General features: G+C 40.5%; 1 protein-coding gene across 11 annotated transcripts in view; it reads left to right on the top strand.

The window, feature by feature from the left end:
- LOC122933105 (protein 4.1-like) overlaps nt 1-19,545 on the top strand; it is a 183,619-nt gene that overhangs the window by 83,102 nt on the left and 80,972 nt on the right. For all 11 annotated transcript variants that reach the window (XM_044287877.1, XM_044287876.1, XM_044287879.1 and 8 more), the window contains exons 2-3: nt 13,433-13,892; nt 14,624-14,824. In XM_044287877.1, coding sequence (XP_044143812.1) covers nt 13,433-13,892; nt 14,624-14,824 — 661 coding nt within the window. The remainder of the gene's footprint in view (nt 1-13,432; nt 13,893-14,623; nt 14,825-19,545) is intronic.

The following is a 19,545-nucleotide window of genomic DNA, read 5'->3' as shown; positions in this document are numbered from 1 at the left end:
CCGGCAGGATTTGGCATTCCGGCAAGTGTTCAGTATTTTTGGCCGGAGATAAAACTGCAGCATGCTGCGGTATTTTCTTCGTCCCAAAAACTTAAAAGGGACTGAACTGATGCATCCTGAACAGAATGCTCTCCATTCAGAATGCATTAGGATAAAACTGATCAGTTTTTTCCCGGTATTGAGCCCCGACGACGGAACTCAATACCAGAAAACAAAAACGATAGTGTGAAAGTACCCTTAGACATTTGTCCACAGTTCGGCCTGTTATCCTGCAAGCTGACCCAGAGGAAGAAAAATTCCTTCCTGACTCCAATCAGGCAGTCGGATAACTCCCTGGATCAACGACTCTCTAGTAACTATAGCCTGTAATATTATTACACTCCAGAAATACATCCAGGCCCCTCTTGAATTCATTTAGTGAACTCACAATCACCCCCTCCTCAGGCAGAGAGTTCCATAAAATGTTAATATTATTCTGTGAGTCTGTAAAATTATGACAGTACCAACATTTTTGTAGTTTTTGTTTCATTACTTTTAAATAATTAAAAGTCTCATTAAAAAAAAAAAGCATGAAAAAATGTGTGCCACTATATGCAGTCACATGATATAATAATAATAATAATAATAATAATAATAATAATAAATTATATATTTTTTTTTATATTCCTTTTTGCATTCAGATCCACACTATTCAGTAGTTAATGTTGTATCCTATTTTAAATGAGTTCCTTGTGTTGTTGAATATCAGCTGCTTGCAAAGTATATTTTAACATTTGGCAAGGAGGAAGATGTGTAAAGCATCTAGAAGGAAATTAAGTTATATCAACAGAACGCCCACCTAGTGAACTTGTCTTTTGCCTTTTTTAACAGTCCTTTTAAAGTTTGATTAGATTGAATTTCCACATTTTTTTGTCTCACCTACAAAATATTGCTATTTGATTTTTTATTTATTTATAATTTTTATTTTATTTTCCCCTGACTTGAATTAGAGAGCTTTTTGTTTCCACAAATGTTATTCGTTGTATATTAAAAAATAGTACAATTTTTTTATATTCTGTCTTTCAGTTCCTTTTAGTTTTTAACTCCTTAGCAATTGCACTGTAGTGTTTTTATGGTGGTTGTTCAAAGACTTCTGCCTTCTTAGGGTGGTTCTTCAGATGAATGTTGCGTCACTATGCAATGTGCAATCTCAATGCCTAAGATGCTTCTAACAGCTTTGTGCATCAGGGCACTTGTTTAACCCCTTAACTTGCTACATCAGTAGAAACCATGGCATCTGAGGTGTTTGAGAGAGAGGAGACTTTCTGTAACTGAAATGCCCCATTACATCTTGTAATAGAGATGTATGGAGGCAGTGTGTGTGAGAGGGGATGGGAATCATGGTAACTGTAGTTGTTTTACATTGGGGATCCCACCCACAGCAAGCTCTGGCAGCATCAGAACAAATGTACTGCTTTGGTGGCATCATCTGGTGAGAATTTAGACACACAGGATTTTATGTTTAGTTTCTTTTAAGAGGTTCAATTTTTGGCAGTTCAGTTTAAAGGAGTTATCCAAGACTATTAAATGCCCCTCACAATGAATATACTTACCTTGCTCCCTGCGCTGCTTCTGGTCCCCGCACCGCCGCCACTGCTTCTCCCCGTGCGTGGATGAAAATATCCGGTGTCGGGAAAGGGGGACGGACGAGCCTCCCTAGCATCACAGGTGACGCTAGGGTGGCTCGTCCCTGTCTGCCATTGGCTGCTCGTCCCCCAACACAAGATGTTTTCATCTGTGCGGGGACCAGGAGCGGAGCAGGGAGCCAGGTAAGTAAATTCATTGTGAAGGGCCTGGGCATATGGGGGCATTTAATAGTCTTGGAAAACCCATTTAAGTGATTTCAGTGCAATAATCTCAATTTTTTTATTTTATTATTTTCATATATACACCTCTTTGTTGTTTAATTTAGCTCTTATTAGCCTTTGGAAAGAAGGTATTTCAGGAACACGTGAAAAAATTGTCAGGTTCATGCTTCATGTTTTATTTACATTTTTTTGCCAAATTTGCTATTGCCAAATGTTACATGCTGGCCAATATGATATTATAAACAACCTGCAAATACTGTAATTTTATATGGTAGTGTTTTAAGACTCTTTCTTTGCATTTTTGCTCCCTTGATTATCATAATTTTTTTTTTATTGCAAATGCCCTGGATGCGGGTTCCAGCCAGAGCAAGCCAATTCAGATGAATGGCACGGATTTTCAGTTGCAGAAATTTTGTGCTATAAAATCTGCTGTGTGTGAAGTCACCTGTAAGGGAGATTGTTGTGGTCACTGTTCAGGCATAAGGGGGACTATCGGTGGAGGTGAGATGGGCCCCAATACTGATTGGTGTTTTTCAGTGTTCTCTCTTGCCAGATTTGTAATAAACATGTTGCCTTCCATGTTATGTTGAATTTTGGGACCCTGCATGAAAGCTTGATTTCTAGATGGGTTGCCAGATGATTCAATCTTTAATTTCTCTGTTAGGTTTTGCAAAATTTAAGATTTTTTTTGTTAATTGAAATAGTTTTAATAATCTGCTAGTGGACACACATGCTCAGTCGCGTATCTTCCCCCGGTGTTCACTTGTCCATGTGCAGCAGAGTCATTCCTGCAGCCAGCAAGAATGTGCAGACTAGAAACTGCTCCTCACCTGCAGATTCTGCCAGGGAATTAACACACCAGGGGTGTAATTGCAATAGCCACACTCGGGGACAGTTTATAAAAATGATTTCTGTTGAAAATCTGATCTAAAAGTAATATTTCATTGTGGCGTTACTCCTTTAAACAATTGGTCATTTTCTGACAGCAAATTTCTTTTAAAAGTGTTTAAAAAAAATAATGTGAAAAATTTGTGGTTCTGGCAGATTTGTCCATGACATTGTGTCACATTTATCAAAGAAAGAACAAGTTGTATCTAACATTGCAACAAAACGTTATCTTCTCAAGAAAAGGGTGCATGACCAAGAAGGCTAATCCAGGCAAAATCGGGACTAATTATCCGTCTGTATCACTCATAGCCCAGCCATGGGTTTAACTGACCTGAACTCCCAGCATCATAAATTCTTATGATGCTGTGAGTTCAGGTCCGTTAAACCTATGGCTTGGCCATGACATGTGCTAATAATATGGAGGGGTAATACATCCATAATATCCTCCTTGCCTTAGCCACATTTATCACAGGCAGTGCAGTTGCTGATAAATATTTAAAAGAAATTCAAATGCACAATTCCAGATTTACCAATGCACGACCCATGAAGCAGTCCAATGTTTTTAACCAAGACCATTCCCAAATAATATGTTAACACCACAGTTGCTTTTTCAAGTCCAGGTTACTTTAAAGGGAATCTGTCACTAGCAATTTACCAATTATTTATTTTTTCCATGAATCCATGTTTAACAGAGTACCTTTTTTCCATCTGTCTTGTTCTTTTGATTGTGAGTCTTGTCGTTTCTTCAAAAAATCGATTCTTATGATATGTAAATGACGCTGTAAGGAGCCCAGAGGGGCGTTATTCTTATTCCACGGTGCCCAGGAACGCCCCCAAATTTAGCCGGGCACGGCACTTCAGAGGGGCGTTCCTGGGCACCGTGGAGAGAGAATAACGCCCCTCTGGGCTCCTTACAGCGTCATTTACATATCATAAGAATCGATTTTTTTTTTTTTTTTTTATTTTTTTTTTTAAGAAATGACAAGACTCACAATCAAAAGAACAAGACAGATGGAAAACAGGTACTCTGTTAAACATGGATTCATGAAAAAAAAAATTGGTAAATTGCTAGTGACAGATTCCCTTTAAAGTTCAAAACTGGACTTCTTGTAGAAAGCCAAATTGTCTTCATTGGAAAAGTCGGGTGAATCAGGTGGGGTGCTATATGATAGATCTTATGTACTACTGGAGATTTGGATAAATTCGCTAAGAAATGTTAGATATGTGTTTTTAGGGTACTTTCACACTTGCGTTTTTCTTTTCCGGCATAGAGTTCCATCCTAGGGGCTCAATACCGGAAAATAACTGATTCGTTTTATCCCCCTGCATTCTGAATGGAGAGCAATCCGTTCAGAATGCATCAGGATGTCTTCAGTTCAGTCTTTTTTCCTGATCAGGAGAAAGATGACACTGGAAAGACGGATCTGGCATTTTTCTGACTGATCAGGCATTTTTAAGACTGATCAGGATCCTGGTCAGTCTTACAAATGCCATCAGTTGGCATACGTTTTGCCGGATCTGGCAGGCAGTTCCAGTTCCTGCTTGCCGAATGACTCTGCCGCAAGTGTGAAAGTACCTTAGATGAAGAAGAAAAGTCCACTTTATTTTTTTTTAATAATTTTTCTCCCTCTCTGCTGCAGAGTGGGACTTTGGAAGGGATTTGGGGACATAATTGATTATATGACTGTAACTGCATGTTTGGTATTTATATAATAATAAAGATTCTATTTAACAAATAAAATAAAGGCATATATAATAAAATATGGCTCTCTGGAGGTGCTAGATCTCCTTGCATAGCCCGCCAGTTCTTATAGTGAGTCTCGTAGGCAATGTTCCACAGAATAGCACTTCTCTAGAAATTACCTTCTTCAGTTTCTTTGGGGAAAATGATGCCATTACTAAAGGGATTCTCTATGCATAGTTAAAATACAAGCCTTTCTCGGATGCATTGAAGAAAGAGATTTTCATTAATACCCTGTCTTACCATGCCGCTTTCTCTGTTGCACTCATACCGGCTGTAAGCGCTTCGGCTCAGGACCTGACCGGATGTGTGTGCTTCAGGACCTGAGCGAGTGCAGCGGAGACTGGGTACGGGTAAGTATTAACAAAACAATCTTTCTTCAACCGGTCTGTTCTTTTCCTAATGTCCAGAGAACCCCTTTAATAAATGTGAACCAGTGTTTTTTTGGGTCCAATTGACCCTGCCATTTAATTAAGAGTAGTTTAGGCGTGTCCCTATGATTATTATATATTTTTTTTTTTCTTCTTCCATCCATGCTTAGCGGACTAGCTGGAGATTTTGCATCTGGATTTGCAAACGGAAAATCTGCATTGGCATACATTACCAGACCAGTAACCTGAATCCACGTGCCGTGGAAATTGACCTGTGCTGTGTAGATTTCCAAAATCTGCAGGGTGTCAATATCTGCTATGGCTTTTCATGCAGGCCTTACCCTCTTTCAACATAGAGGGGTGTAATCAATAGGCATATCCGCTGCATGTGGACCTGGCCTTACAGAACAGCGTTAAAAAATGTTTTCTATGACAAATGAAATGCTGCAGGTGATCCAGACTGCTTTCAGAGGGTTTTCTCTGGACTCATTCCCTTGGCATTTCATTCACTGTAACACCCAAGCAGTACATGTAGTGCTATTTCTAGGCCACCTTCTACCCTCCTAAGAAAAAAACGAATACATGAAAATCTTCTGGAAAATGCATCTGCACATGGATTCTTGTTACCTATGCGGATGGGTTGGGTGTCACCAGACTAGCTTATGTCCCTTCATGTTATAAACCGGTTATTTACATTTATATTATCCGTGCTGAAAATGAGTAATTCTGCTCCTTGCAGCTGGCTGTGCTCACGGCTGGCGCTGTGGCAGCGCGCGCCTTGGATATTTGTGTGCTCATAAATTATGTACTACGCTTCCTAGATTTGCTTCTGTCTGCAGCTATTTTTAGCACATCCATACCATTCAAATCCTTTTTTTTTGTGGGGGATTTTCATCCATTAGTTTTGACTTTTATTTGTGTGTTTTGTGTTCTTTTTTTTTTTTTTTGCCCAGATAGGGATTTTAGTTTTAATGATGATACTTTAGCATTCCCATGTATTCCAGTGTATTACTGTAAAATGCACAGGACTTTGGTAGGCCCAGGGATGTGCTCCAAAACCGCTAATCCTGGCTATCACTATACCAGGGACTATCTGAGGCAAGGCCCCATATGATGCTGTGATTGCTGTTGATCAGGGCATCACAAGGGTTAAATTCCCAAAGTGTTTACTCCCAATAAGTTTCGTGTGAGAGGATGATATGTGACTCTATGGAGCCCTAGCCTTTAAAGGTTTTTTTTCCCAATAAAAACACAGATTGGCAAGGGTCTGAGGGATCCCAGAGATTTTAAAAGAATGGGGTCTCATGCTTGCCTCTTTGAATGGAGTGGCGGTCCGACATGTCCGCTATGGTACCATTCAGCTCTATAGGACTGCAGTAGAACTATACAGCTCTTGAAGATAGGTGTTTTTGTGCGAAAACCCTGTTTTTGGCCATACATATTAGTCAAACATCAGACAACAGTTTTATGCATGTTGGATTTTAACATACCTGATCCTTTATTCTCAAAGGAGATGAGCTGAAATAAAAGGCCTGCATTGGCTGGCACATATCTAAGGCTACTTTCACACCTGCGTTAGGTGCGGATCCGTCTGGTATCTGCACAGACGGATCCGCACCTATAATGCAAACACTTGTATCCGTTCAGAACGGATCCGTTGGCATTATTCTTTTAAAAAAAGTCTACGTCAAAACGGATCAGTCCTGACTTACATTGAAAGTCAATGAAGGACGGATCCTTTTTCAATTGCACCATATTGTGTCAGTGAAAACGGATCCATCCCCATTGACTTACATTGTAAGTAAGGACGGATCCGTTTGGCTCCGCATCACCAGGCGGACACCAAAACGCTGCAAGCAGTGTTTTGGTGTCCGCATCCAGAGCGGAATGGAGGCGGAACGGAGCGAAACTGATCCGTTTGAACCGTTTGTGAGATCCCTGAAACGGATCTCACAAACGGAATTCAAAACGCCAGTGTGAAAGTAGCCTAAGGTGTATGGTCTCCTTTAGAGACGCAGATTTTTTTTTTCGTACTTGGCACTGTGTTAACACATAGTTGAACACTCCAGGCCAAAACTTCTTGTTTTAGTCAAGAGCATTTGATTAGCAGCACCTGGATGTTACTTACCCTCTTTATTCCTATAGAAGCAATGAGGGGGCAGCCACATGTTCATGCTTTTTAAGACAAAATTAGGTGTGAATCACAGTAGAGAAATTGGTAAGGACAGATACTACTACTGTGTTATTTTAATTAAAGGGGTTGTCTCGCTTCAGTAAATGGCATTTATCATGCAGAGAAAGTTAATACAAGGCACTTACTAATGTCCTGTGATTATCCATATTGCTTCCTTTTCTGACTGGATTCATTTTTCTACCACATTATACACTGCTTATTTCCATGGTTACGACCACTCTGCAATCAATCAGTGGTGGCCATGCTTGCACAATATAGGAAAAGGCGGCGGCCTTTTTGGTGGCTGGGATCCTAAGTGGACGAATAGGTCGGCACTTTTTCCTATTGTGTGCAAGTACGGCCTCCACTGATGGATTGCAGGGTGGTCGTAACTATGGAAACGAGCAGTGTATAATGTGATGGAAAAATGAATCCAGCCAGGAAAGGAGGCAATATGGGTATTGGATAATAACAATACATTAGTAAGTGCCTTGTATTCACTTTCTCTACATAATAAATGCCATTTGCTGAAGTGAGACAACCCCTTCAAGTCCTGATACTTAAACCACAGAATTCAGAGAAGGCTGTACTTTGTTTTTATTATGACGATACAGTAAACTTGAAGCCGTGTTGACGTCGCCATTCCATTTCTGAAAAATAGAAAATGAAACTTATATGAAATAACAAGACTGACCCATGCTTGTGGACATACGATTGTGCCTTAGGCAGTGTTCCTATCACCATTTCATTTTCTTTTCTGCTGATCCTGCAGAAGAACAGAAACATTTAAGATAAGCAGATCCCCTGTGCTCAGTTTGCATCTGTTTTAGTCAGTCAGTTCCATCAGAGATCTGGTTTTAATGGGAGAAAAAGTCCTCCTCACAGAACTTTCTCCCACAAAAAATAACACCGTGCCTGGCCAAAGCTACATGCGTGTGACTTGATTGTCAGAGTTTCGGGGTCAACCTTTTGACACACTGCGCTAGTCATAGGGAGTCAGTTTCTTTTTATGATGGACTCCCTGGTTGGCCAGATCAGTCTCCCCGTGTCTGTCGAACATTCGTATGACGATCCCATGTAAGATCGATCGTCCGCATTACAGCCAGTGATGATTTTATATGTACGTCCAGCATTAGAATTTAGAGCATTCCTACAAACCAATTTAATAGTTGACAATGTGCTTTTATGAAATTTGTGGTCATGGTCTGGATTTTCGAATAAAAGAGTGCTGGAGTGTGACTATTGTGCGTATTTGCACTGTTTGCTTCTTTCCAGCACTTTACTGGTTGTTGACTTCAGATGGCGCAGCTGACAGATCCTTTTAAAAGAGCAGGATATTAATAATTGTGCCCCTGTGAGCTAAAATGACATCAGGCATCCTTGTATAATGAGGATAATTTAATAAACAGGGATAAAAATATTATTTGCAGGAAGACTGGTCATTACTTTGTCAGGGCGTGGGCATAAACATCCAGCAATCTATCTGCCCTACAGCGGAAACACACACTTATTGACTATTAAGACCCTGCTTACCAGACAAGAGAAACGGTAGGATTGTATATTTCTTGATAACCTAATAGATAAAGCATGTAAACTCAGATTCTAAACTGCCTGCTATCAGAATAAATGATAAAACTCTCCTTGCCGCTCCTGTGTTGTTAACATAGCAGTGGGTTTCAGCTTCAGTGGGGGTCAACCTTGCACAGTCTCAAGGAGCCTCTGATCAGGCCAATGAATTCATCTAAGGGCAGCTCATTACATTCAACCTACTGCGTCTTCTGTTTATTTCAGGATTGTTTGCACATAGTATATTGGAAAGGGTTCTCCGATATTTTCACATCTCCTGCTCACTACCATGGAGGCTCATTGCACTTGTTGCTAATGCCGGATTTAGACTGGCCCAACTGGTTGTCAATTATCGAGAAGGGACCATTCCTTCCCAACTAACTGCCTGCTCCTTATTGGAGGTAAATCTAATATTGATATGTATGGGGATAAGGGATGGCTACTTCCGTTACTTTTCCTCATACAGGGTCATTGTTTCTGGGCAGCAGATTGCTGTTCACCCAGAAATGATTTAATGTGCTTCACGAAAGCTCATTTAAACGTTCGTTCATCCGGAGACCTGGCAGCACATTTACTGTACATGGACCTGTTGTAAGGAATGGGCATTCATAGTAACTGTTTGTTCCCGACAATCGGGCAGTATAAATCGTCGTTAACGCTTTTAAACTGTCAACTTGCTGCCACATGTTCAGGTTCTGTGGTGCAGTTTTTAAAGCCAAAGCCAGGAGTGGATCATAAAATTAGACAAAGTATAAGGAGTTTAACCAGGAATTTCTTCTGATGACCTCTGGATAGATTATCAATAAATGTATAAAGTCATGGAAAATAATGCACTAAAACAATAGATGCAAACATTATATATGGACTAAGCCCTGACTAATGATAAAATCTGAGACTCTTAGCCAATATATTTTGAACAAAACACATCTGTGCCCACCTACCCACATCATGCTGGTCTCAGGCAAGTCCTACTTCCAAACCTACCTATGCAGTTGCCCCACCTATCTAATAGGCAACCTCGAATAAGGTGGTACATATAGCTGTGTGTGCTCCTCCTCTCATTGGTTGCTTGGTGCACACAGAGGTCACTAGGAGCAGCACACTATGTGCCGGGTCTGCTCTCCTGATAGATGCCCAATGGCATAGGTAGGTTTAGAGTAGGACCTGCCTGACTGAGACCACCGTGGCGCGGGTAGGTGGGCACAGATGTGTTTTAATCCAATCCTGGTTTTGAATTTAAAAACTGCATCAGAAAACCTTTAACATGTGGCCACTTTTGTAACAAAAAATCCCTTTTAGTAATGATGCTAAGCTGCAGAACTCTGGAAGAGGGGCTAGGGCTGTAAGGTGAGCATCCATGAGCTGCCAGTTGCCCATAACAGTTTAATTTCACTAAGGTAGCTTGCTTTTAATACTGATGTATTATTGCGTTCATTGTAGTAGTCATAAGCATTGAGATTTGTTGTGGGTTTGTTGTTTGACTGATCTAACTTTTTAAAAATCCCTTTCCTATATTGATATCTAAATCACCTTTCCTCCACATGTAATAAATGTGCCTTGGTTTTGAGTTGTGAACCTGCACAAAATTCATAAAGGGGTAATAATACAGTGGGATTACAGGTTTTGGGGCCAGTGATTGAATGCAGCAGTTACAGGCTGTCGACGTGGTGTCATCGCGGTAGTCAGGCAAATAGAGCCCATCCAGGAGGACTAGCAAGGCAATGCAAGAGAAGACTCCTGCATAACGGAAACCGGACAGGTCCGTTATTCTGGCCATAGACTTCTGTTATGAAGGACTGCATTCCGTCATGGAATTGCGTTATGGGCCGTGGTAGTGGAATCCATAACACAATTCGCTTATCCCTAATTAAGAGAGCATAATTCTACATGTGTGATTATTGTTCCTTCACAGCAGCAGTAAACTGATGATGGGTTTCCTATCTTATCTACAGTTTTATCTCTCTGTGCTGACAGTTACAGAAGGATATCATTTTCAGTGGTAGAGTATTGTCTAAATTTAAAAGAAGAAAAATTAAAAAAAAAAGTTTTTTCTTTTGCATTTTAACTAAAAAGTACAGGGTGGGCCATTTATATGGATACACCTTAATAAAATGGGAATGGTTGGTGATATTAACTTCCTGTTTGTGGCACATTAGTATATGTGAGGGGGGAAACTTTATTCTACCTCACAGGGTTTTTTGGCCTTCCTCTGGATCAACTTGCAGGATGACAGGCCGAACTGGATGGACAAATGTCTTTTTTCGGCCTTATGTACTATGTTACTATGTTAAGATGGGTGGTGACCATGGCGGCCGTTTTGAAGTCGGCCATTTTGAATCCAGCTTTTGTTTTTTCAATAGGAAGAGGGTCATGTGACACATCAAACTTATTGGGAATTTCACAAGAAAAACAATGGTGTGCTTGGTTTTAACGTAACTTTATTCTTTCATGAGATATTTACAAGTTTCTGACCACTTATAAAATGTGTTCAATGTGCTGCCCATTGTGTTGGATTGTCAATGCAATCCTCTTCTCCCACTCTTCACACACTGATGGCAACACCGCAGGAGAAATGCTAGCACAGGCTTCCAGTATCCGTAGTTTCAGGTGCTGCACATATCGTATCTTCACAGCATAGACAATTGCCTTCAGATTACCCCAAAGATAAAAGTTTAAGGGGGTCAGATCGGGAGACCTGGGGGCCATTCAACTGGCCCACGACGACCAATCCACTTTCCAGGAAACTGTTCATCTAGGAATGTTCGGACCTGACACCCATAATGTGGTGGTGCACCATCTTGCTGGAAAAACTCAGGAAACGTGCCAGCTTCAGTGCATAAAGAGGGAAACACATCATCATGTAGCAATTTCGCATATCCAGTGGCCTTGAGATTTCCATTGATGAAGAATGGCCCCACTATCTTTGTACCCACTATACCACACCATACCATCAATTTTTTGGTTCCAACAGTCTTGGAGGGATCTATCCAATGTGGGTTAGTGTCAGACCAATAGCGGTGGTTTTGTTTGTTAACTTCACCATTCACATAAAAGTTTGCCTCATCAATAAACAAAATCTGCGTAAACTGAGGGTCCTGTTCCAATTTTTGTTTTGCCCATTCTGCAAATTCAGTGCGCCGATCTGGGTCATCCTCGTTGAGATGCTGGAGTTTGTAAGGGTGCCATTTGTGAGTAGCTAATATCCGCTGAAGGGATGTTCGACTAATGCCACTCTCCAGTGACATGCGGCGAGTGCTACGCTGTGGGCTCTTGCTGAATGAAGCTAGGACAGCCACTGATGTTTCTTCATTAGTGACAGATTTCATGCGTCCACATTTTGCCAAATCCAACACTGAACCAGTTTCACGAAACTTAGCAAGCAGTTTGCTAACTGTAGCATGGGAGATGGGTGGTCTCGTAGGCTGTCTTGCATTGAAATCTGCTGCAATGACCCGATTACTGCGTTCACCAGACATCTACACAATTTCTATCCGCTCCGCACGTGTTAACCTCGGCGACATGTCAATGGCTGTAAACAAAGAGAAACTTGTAAATAACTCTTGAAAGAATAAAGTTACGTTAAAACCAAGCACAACATTGTTTTTCTTGTGAAATTCCCATTAAGTTTTACGTGTCACATGACCCTCTTCCTATTGAAAAAACAAAAGTTGGATTCAAAATGGCCGACTTCAAAATGGCCGCCATGGTCACCACCCATCTTGAAACGTTCCCCCCCCCCTCACATATACTAATGTGCCACAAACAGGAAGTTAATATCACCAACCATTCCCATTTTATTAAGGTGTATCCATATAAATGGCCCACCCTGTATAACTGTTGTGTTTTTTTTGGGGAGTATTGGATTGTGGTGATTAATATCACCTTGGTGGCCCTATTTCAACTTTTCTCTGTGTAATCAATTACCCCTTAATTCCACATTTATGTTCCCTGTACTGCCTACTTTTACCTGTGCTTAAAATAGGGTTGCTAGGCATGGTCCGTCTATGTGTTGAAGGACGGAGGACGCAGCGTGCAAGGTCACATTATTGACAGACAGGGACTGTAAGCAAATGATTAAAGCCAGGTCCTCCCCAGCAGCTGATAACAGTGCCTGGGCTGTGTGCACTTCTCCCTGTCTCTGCGCTTGGCAGACGCTCCCTCACTCAGCAGAGCTGGAGAATGCAGAGTTGGAGCAGCGCACAACAGGGAAGGGAGATCTGCCGTCTGCTCAGTGTATAAATGATAGCAACATGTGGTAAGAGGACCCCTTTGTGCTGCAGGAGATTAACCCTTTAGGGGGGGCTCTGGTTAACGACACTTTTGGGGGGCTATTGTTACTGGCTAGTGAGGGCAGGTGGGATTAGCCTCAGGGTGAGGGCAGTAGCGGCCATCTTAACTGAATAGTGAAATTGCAGTTTTATGCAGACTGGTTGCTAAGGGCTGAATCTTGCTAAATATGGGGTAAGTCAGTCTAATAGTAACTGATTCTGGAATATCATGTTATTAGTAACTACATATATGAAAATTGAAATTAGAGTCTAAATGTGACAGTTATCCTTTAAAGACAAATAACCTGACGTGTGCCCTTCATTAAAAGCTTGGAACGATTACTTAATCATCATTTATTCATCCTATTTACAGAAAAATACTGATGTCAGATGAGGTTGGTCCTTCAACATTTTCTCGTGGTGCTAAAAGGCTAAGCAGATAATTTTTCTTTGTTTTTGATAAATGCTCGTCTGGAAAGGAATGTGCTTATTATGCCATATTGAAATGTTTTTTAGCACAAACTGCTAAGTCTTGAACTATTTTATCTCCTAATGCATTGCTCTCACTCCTTTTACAGTTTAAAAATGACAACAGAGAAGAGTGTAGTTGCTGAGGCAGAGAGTCCTCCCCAGGACCAAAAGCAGGAAGGGAAGGAACAAGAGGAAGAAGGGGCATGCAAAAGTGTCCCGGAGGAAATTGTCACAGGGGATAAACCGGAGACTGTAGAAACCCAGGGTTCTCCTTCCACAGATTCACCCAGCACCCGTAGGAGTAAAGACCGGAATTCTGAAGGCAAGCGTTTGTCAAGACTTTTCTCTTCCTTTCTTAAAAGACCAAAATCTCAGGTGACCGAAGAAGACAAAGACGTTCAATCGTCTTCAGAAAAAGGAGCAGCAGAACAAAAGGAGTTGGACGAAGGGTTGGGAGAGCAGTTGGATGATGACGTTTTTTTGAAGGCTCCTATAGCAGCTCCAGAACCTGAACTGCGAACTGACCCATCTCTTGACCTACATTCTCTGAGCAGTGCAGAAACCCAGGTGATGTGTATTGTTCAAACAGCTACTGCTAGTATCTGCCCTAAGGTTAAACTGCTTTTGTAAGTAAAGCATGATGTGTAGATATGAAGCAAAAATATTTTACTCTTAGCTTGATTTGTGCAAAATACACAAAAATATACTAATAAGGAAATACAGAATGAAAGACTAGCCACCATTTTCCCATTAAAAGGGTTATACCACTATTAAAATTCTATTTTAATATAATCCAGCCTGAAAAACTAGTTGCTTTTGAAACTTGTGAGATATTCTCTTCATTATAATGATGCCCCATGGTGTTTAATCTGTATAGTAATGTGCACGTCCACCTACTGAGGTGGTTGCACATGCTCAATTCCATCCTTCAACTGCGCTAGCTGTATCTACAGTTAAAAGCTGTGACAGTTAGGGAGAGCGCTGCAGCAGAAAGGTCATGCCCTGAGCTGTGATGGGAAGAGTGCTGCAGCAGAAACGATATACTTTTTGAGTTGCCGGCCTGAAATAATGTCTCAGAGCAGTTGGGGCAATGAATTGGGAGAGCTTTGGATCCATGTGAGGTACAGGGCTGATTCTAGCTTTGTTAGAAAGAGATTATCATGTACTTTGTGATTTCTGATTTAAAATTTTACATAAACAATGGCATAACCACTTTAAATGGTACTATTGAGTTTGCCTGGTATGGTTCTAATAAGGTTGTATTACTCCATTTTTTATTAAATTTTTTCATTTTTTAGCCCGCACAGGAGGATAGAAAAGACGATCAAGACCCTGAAGCAAATCCTGAGGACGAGGAGGACACTGTTGAAGTTAACTCAGAACAGAAGCTCACAAAAACCGAAGACTCAAAGAGTAGTCAAAAAGTGGTTAGGAGGTCAGCCAACATGCGTTGCAAAGTTACCCTTCTTGATGACACAGTGTATGAATGTGAACTGGAGGTAAGAGCACTTACATGTTGATGATTTTCACATGTTAAAGGCTAAGTGCAACCCTTTTTTTTTTTTTTTCTTCAGTCCATCAACAAAATGTGATCTGTAATCATGAACACACACACAACTATGTATCCTAGGTATGCATTATACCTGTAGACACTAAACTTAGGGGTTTCTGGGGAAGACTGTTTGCAAAGTTGCTTTATTATTTATTTGAGATGCCTTTGAGCAATGCAAAAGAATTGTTAGCAAAACTAATGATGTACTATTACTATGTGCAAGTCCTTCACCTAGCTAGTGCTGGTGCTGAATATGATATACACTGAACAAAAATATAAACGCAACACTTTCGGTTTTGCTCCCATTTTGCATGAGCTGAACTCAAAGATCTAAAACATTTTCTGCATACACAAAAGACCCATTACTCTCAAATATTGTTCACAAATCTGTCTAAATCTGTGTTAGTGAGCACTTCTCCTTTGCCAAGATAATCCATCCCTCCTGACAGGTGTGGCATATCAAGGTGCTGATTAGACAGCATTAATATTGCACAGGTGTGCCCACAATAAAAGCCCACTCTGAAATGTGCAGTTTGATCACACAGCACAATGCGACAGATGTTGCAATGTTTGAGAGAGCGTGCAATTGGCATGCTGACTGCAGGAATGTCTACCAGAGCTCTTGCCCGTGCAATGAATGAGATGTGTTGCACTGCGTGAGGCAAATGGTGGCCACACCAGATACTGGCTGGTTTTCTAACCCCCCCCCCCCCCCCCCCCCCCCCCAGGCAAAACTGTACACATTTCAGAGTGTCCTTTTATTGTGGGAAGTCTAAGGCACACCAATATTCATGCTGTCTAATAAGCACCTTGGGATGGATTATCTTGGCAAAGGAGAAGTGCTCACTAACACAGATTTAGAGAGATTTGTGAACAATATTTGAGAGTGATGGGTCTTTAGTGTATGTAGAACATTTTTCAGATCTTTAAGTTCAGCTCCTGCAAAATGGGAGCAAAACCGAAAGTGTTGCGTTTATGTTTTTGCTCAGTGTATATCCAACTGCATGCTACTCCTGCTATAGCTACACTCTGGTCTCCCCATCTCTTCTAATGGTAGAGATAGCAGCAGAGGGAATATTGTACTCTGCAGAGTGAAGGATGAGAATTACATAGACTATGCATGCACATGTGTGAAAAGAAAGCAGAGCACCACTGGCAAACATTGCTGGGGGAGAGGAATCACACATTCCTCAGCATCAATAACTGTCCGTACAGAAGAGATGAGATGTAGAAAGAGACATGAGTGCAGGAATGAATCTATACGGATGCATGAGAGCTAGGGAAGGCAGCAGCATGCTGGACAACTGAATATCATGGTGTCTACAAATAAATGAAGGAAGATTGCAGAATTACATGTTTTAACTTAAAATAACCACTGACATGTGTAAAGGTTATTTTCTCCATGTCAAGGTTGTCCATAACCTTTAAATTCCCCTTTTCCAGTAATTGATATCAGAAAATAGGGTTAACATAAGTTCTGTAAATGCAGGTTGGTTATGGCAACATCGGGATGTTTGTCTACAGCTCATTTTTCCTCTTCCAAGTATCTTTTAATCATTGATTACAGATCATCATAACGGAGGTGAACTATGTGTGACTATTACTGGAGCTTTCTTATTTTCCCATACATATCATTTCCATGTCATTATTTTGGCTAGAATAGGTCTTGTCTCAAAGTTTCATTATTTATGCACTTTCAATTTGTAGCAGAGGTCTCTGGTGTTGAAGCCAGTGAGACTGAAAACATATCTCCCTTATTGTATTCCCCAAAAAATCAGACCTGATCTTAGAGGAAACAAGTAAAATACACATTTGCCTTTGGTATCTCCAGAAGGGAGGGCACCAGTAAATAAATATTTCCTGCAGAGTTTATATTTGAGATTTCCATGACCTTTTGTACTACAAACCACCGGCTCTTCTGTTTTCCTCACGTCTTGATGTGCTCCTCACACCCTCACATTTACATCTCCTTCCGAACATGTCATTACCTCTTGAAAATCAGATTTTTCTCGGCCTCTACGTAAGAGCTAGGTGCTGCATCCTGCTCTGATAAATCTCACGTCTAAGCATTTCTGATGTCCAAATGATTTGTTTTGTCCTGGCTTGTTGAGGCTGCAAATCCCTTTAAGTCAGGCAACAGCTGTCCCTCCCTTTGCTAATCTGTTGATTTATTTTGACTCTTTTATATGTATATAATTTTTGTGTCCCCTCACACTGATTATTTTTGCTCTTTGTTTCTTGCTGGGGTTTTGTGTCTTTAACCTCTCAGAATTCCGACCGCCTCAATTAATTTCAGTCGCCAAGAGGTGGGAAATGAGAGAGGTTAAATAAAAAGGCAAGCTATTTAGTCCCTAATATCCCCTGGCCATCCAGCTGCTCCCCCTCAGGCAGATGGAGAGGGCAGGTGCTTCCTTTCACTGTTAGGGAGCAGAGTGTAGATTTCTCATTATAGAAAATGCTGATTTGTCTCTATATAAAAGAAGAACAGTATGTTTGGGCACAAAGGCAATCTGATAGATGTGGTCATTTGCCGTGAGTATGATGAAAATAAAACCCTTTTTATTACATAAGCACGTTGATTAAGAATGTCCTACATATCTATGTAAATGTCCACACAAGTAAAAGAATTTTGGTTTCTGCCTAGTAAAAGGGGAGTTTGGCCATCACTGCCTTCTGCAGAAAAGTAGCTTTGTTCAACCCAGTCCAGTATTTTACGCCTTCTTCCCCAGCATCCATGTATTTTATCGGGGGGAGGGGGGGGGGGGGTCTGAAGCTATTGCATATTCAGATTGCCATATTTACTTTCATGTCCACCATTTTTGGTAAGTGTTCCCCACTACTTGTTATTGGATGGATAGATATAGGTTTATGAGAAATACTGCGTAAAATAGACTTATGCAAATGTCCCCTTAGGTCTTAGACCCCTTTTATATCTGTTTCTGGATAAGCTGGTAACAAATAATATGGAGCAGTATTACAGCTTCCATAGAAGTCGCCAGCCCTTGGCAGGTCTGCTAGTCTGTCTATTCAGTAACACATCTCTTATTTCTGTATTGATGCATAACTAGGCAGATTTGCTGCTCATCTTATATTTAAAAATGTATATTAAATGAAGACTTTTAGCCATTTCAGTTTGGAGCGTATAAATGCATTTTGAATTTGTATGTCGATTTGTCAAGTCCTCATTCTTATTTTTTATTTTTTTTTAGCTGTTCCATATTGTTGTGCGTTCCTTCAGGGATACATATCCTATATTAGTTTACATTTCTAGTGTTACTGAAAGTGCAATAAAATTGGGAATTCTTGTACAGTTTGAGGCACAATGGATACATGGCTGCTAGGAAATTAGGAAAGCTAGCTACTTTGTGTGGGTCACTTATTAAGGCATTTGTGATTGTTTTAGTCTTAAATAAATGGGACTTTCAATTTTTTTTATTTTTTAATTTTTTTTACTAACCGTGCAACAATATTTAGTTGGACTGACAGTTTTAGGGCTAATTCAGATGACCATATTTATGTAGCTGCATCGCAGAGCGGATGCTGACCCATTTATTTTATTTGGGCAGCAAAAGATGCGGACAGCACACTGTGTGCTGTCAGCATCCATATATCCGTTCCACGGCACCTGCAAAAAAGGTAGAGTCTGTCCTATTCTTGTCCGCAATTGCAGATAGGAATAGGCATTTCTTTTAGGCTTGTGCTGAGAGAAATTGCTAGTTTTACTAACTTTACACCTGGAAACGAGTGTAAATATTGGAAAGAAAAAAAAAGACTCCAGTCAGGGGCTGGACTGTTGTTTTTTTTCTTCTCTCCTGGTGCACAAACTGCCATAGATTTGCCTAATTTACAACAAGGTGCCTTGTCATAAATTAGCCAAATTTTCTGACAGAGTATAGGGGGAATCTAAGATCGGCATAAAAAGCTGGTCTTGGTGAAGGACCCCCTGTGTCTTTATAAAGAGTACTGTGATGCAGGTCATGGGAATATACTCTAACACTTTTTGAAGCACAAATTAATGGCGAAGGGTAATGTGTATCACAGTTGAGCATCATGCACACAGTCTCAATGGTCTGCTATTATATGTGCTACCAAGTATTGAAGTTACTGCAGTATGATGCATTTGACAGAGAGTAGTAGATGCTTTGAACTAACTTCTAGTAGATGTGGTTGGAAAAATTCTATAGTAACTTAATTTAAAAGGAAATAGTATGAGGGCAAGTTAGTTGGACCATATGATCTTTCTCTGCCATCATTCTTCTCTGTTTCTGTATGCTGAATGTCTAAGGCAGAGGCCCAGAGGTTGTTACACTTTGCGCTTGTGAAAGGATACATTATTAGTATTATTTTTTTCAAAATTACACTTGATTCATCAATTTTATTCAGCTTAGAAAGGGTTTTCTGACATTTTGATATTCGTGGTCTAGTTGTTTGAAGAAACTGCGATGCTCTGATGATGCAATACAAGATATCTCAAATCATGCCATTGAAATAAATAAAATTTTTGGCCTGCAAAAACAAGCCGTCAAATGGCAATGTGAATGGAAAAGTGAAAAAATAAATATTAAAACAAAATGATAATATAATAATAAATTTACCTGGTCTCAAAAGGGTTCAGACTTTCAAGAAGGAGAGTTAAAGACTATAGAGCAGTGATGGCTAACCTCCGGC

This window comes from Bufo gargarizans, chromosome 3, assembly GCF_014858855.1.
Source record: "Bufo gargarizans isolate SCDJY-AF-19 chromosome 3, ASM1485885v1, whole genome shotgun sequence".
Classification (NCBI taxonomy): Eukaryota; Metazoa; Chordata; class Amphibia; order Anura; family Bufonidae; genus Bufo; species Bufo gargarizans.
The sequence above is the reverse complement of the archived record's forward strand: the minus strand, read 5'-3'. Positions and strand labels throughout refer to the sequence as shown.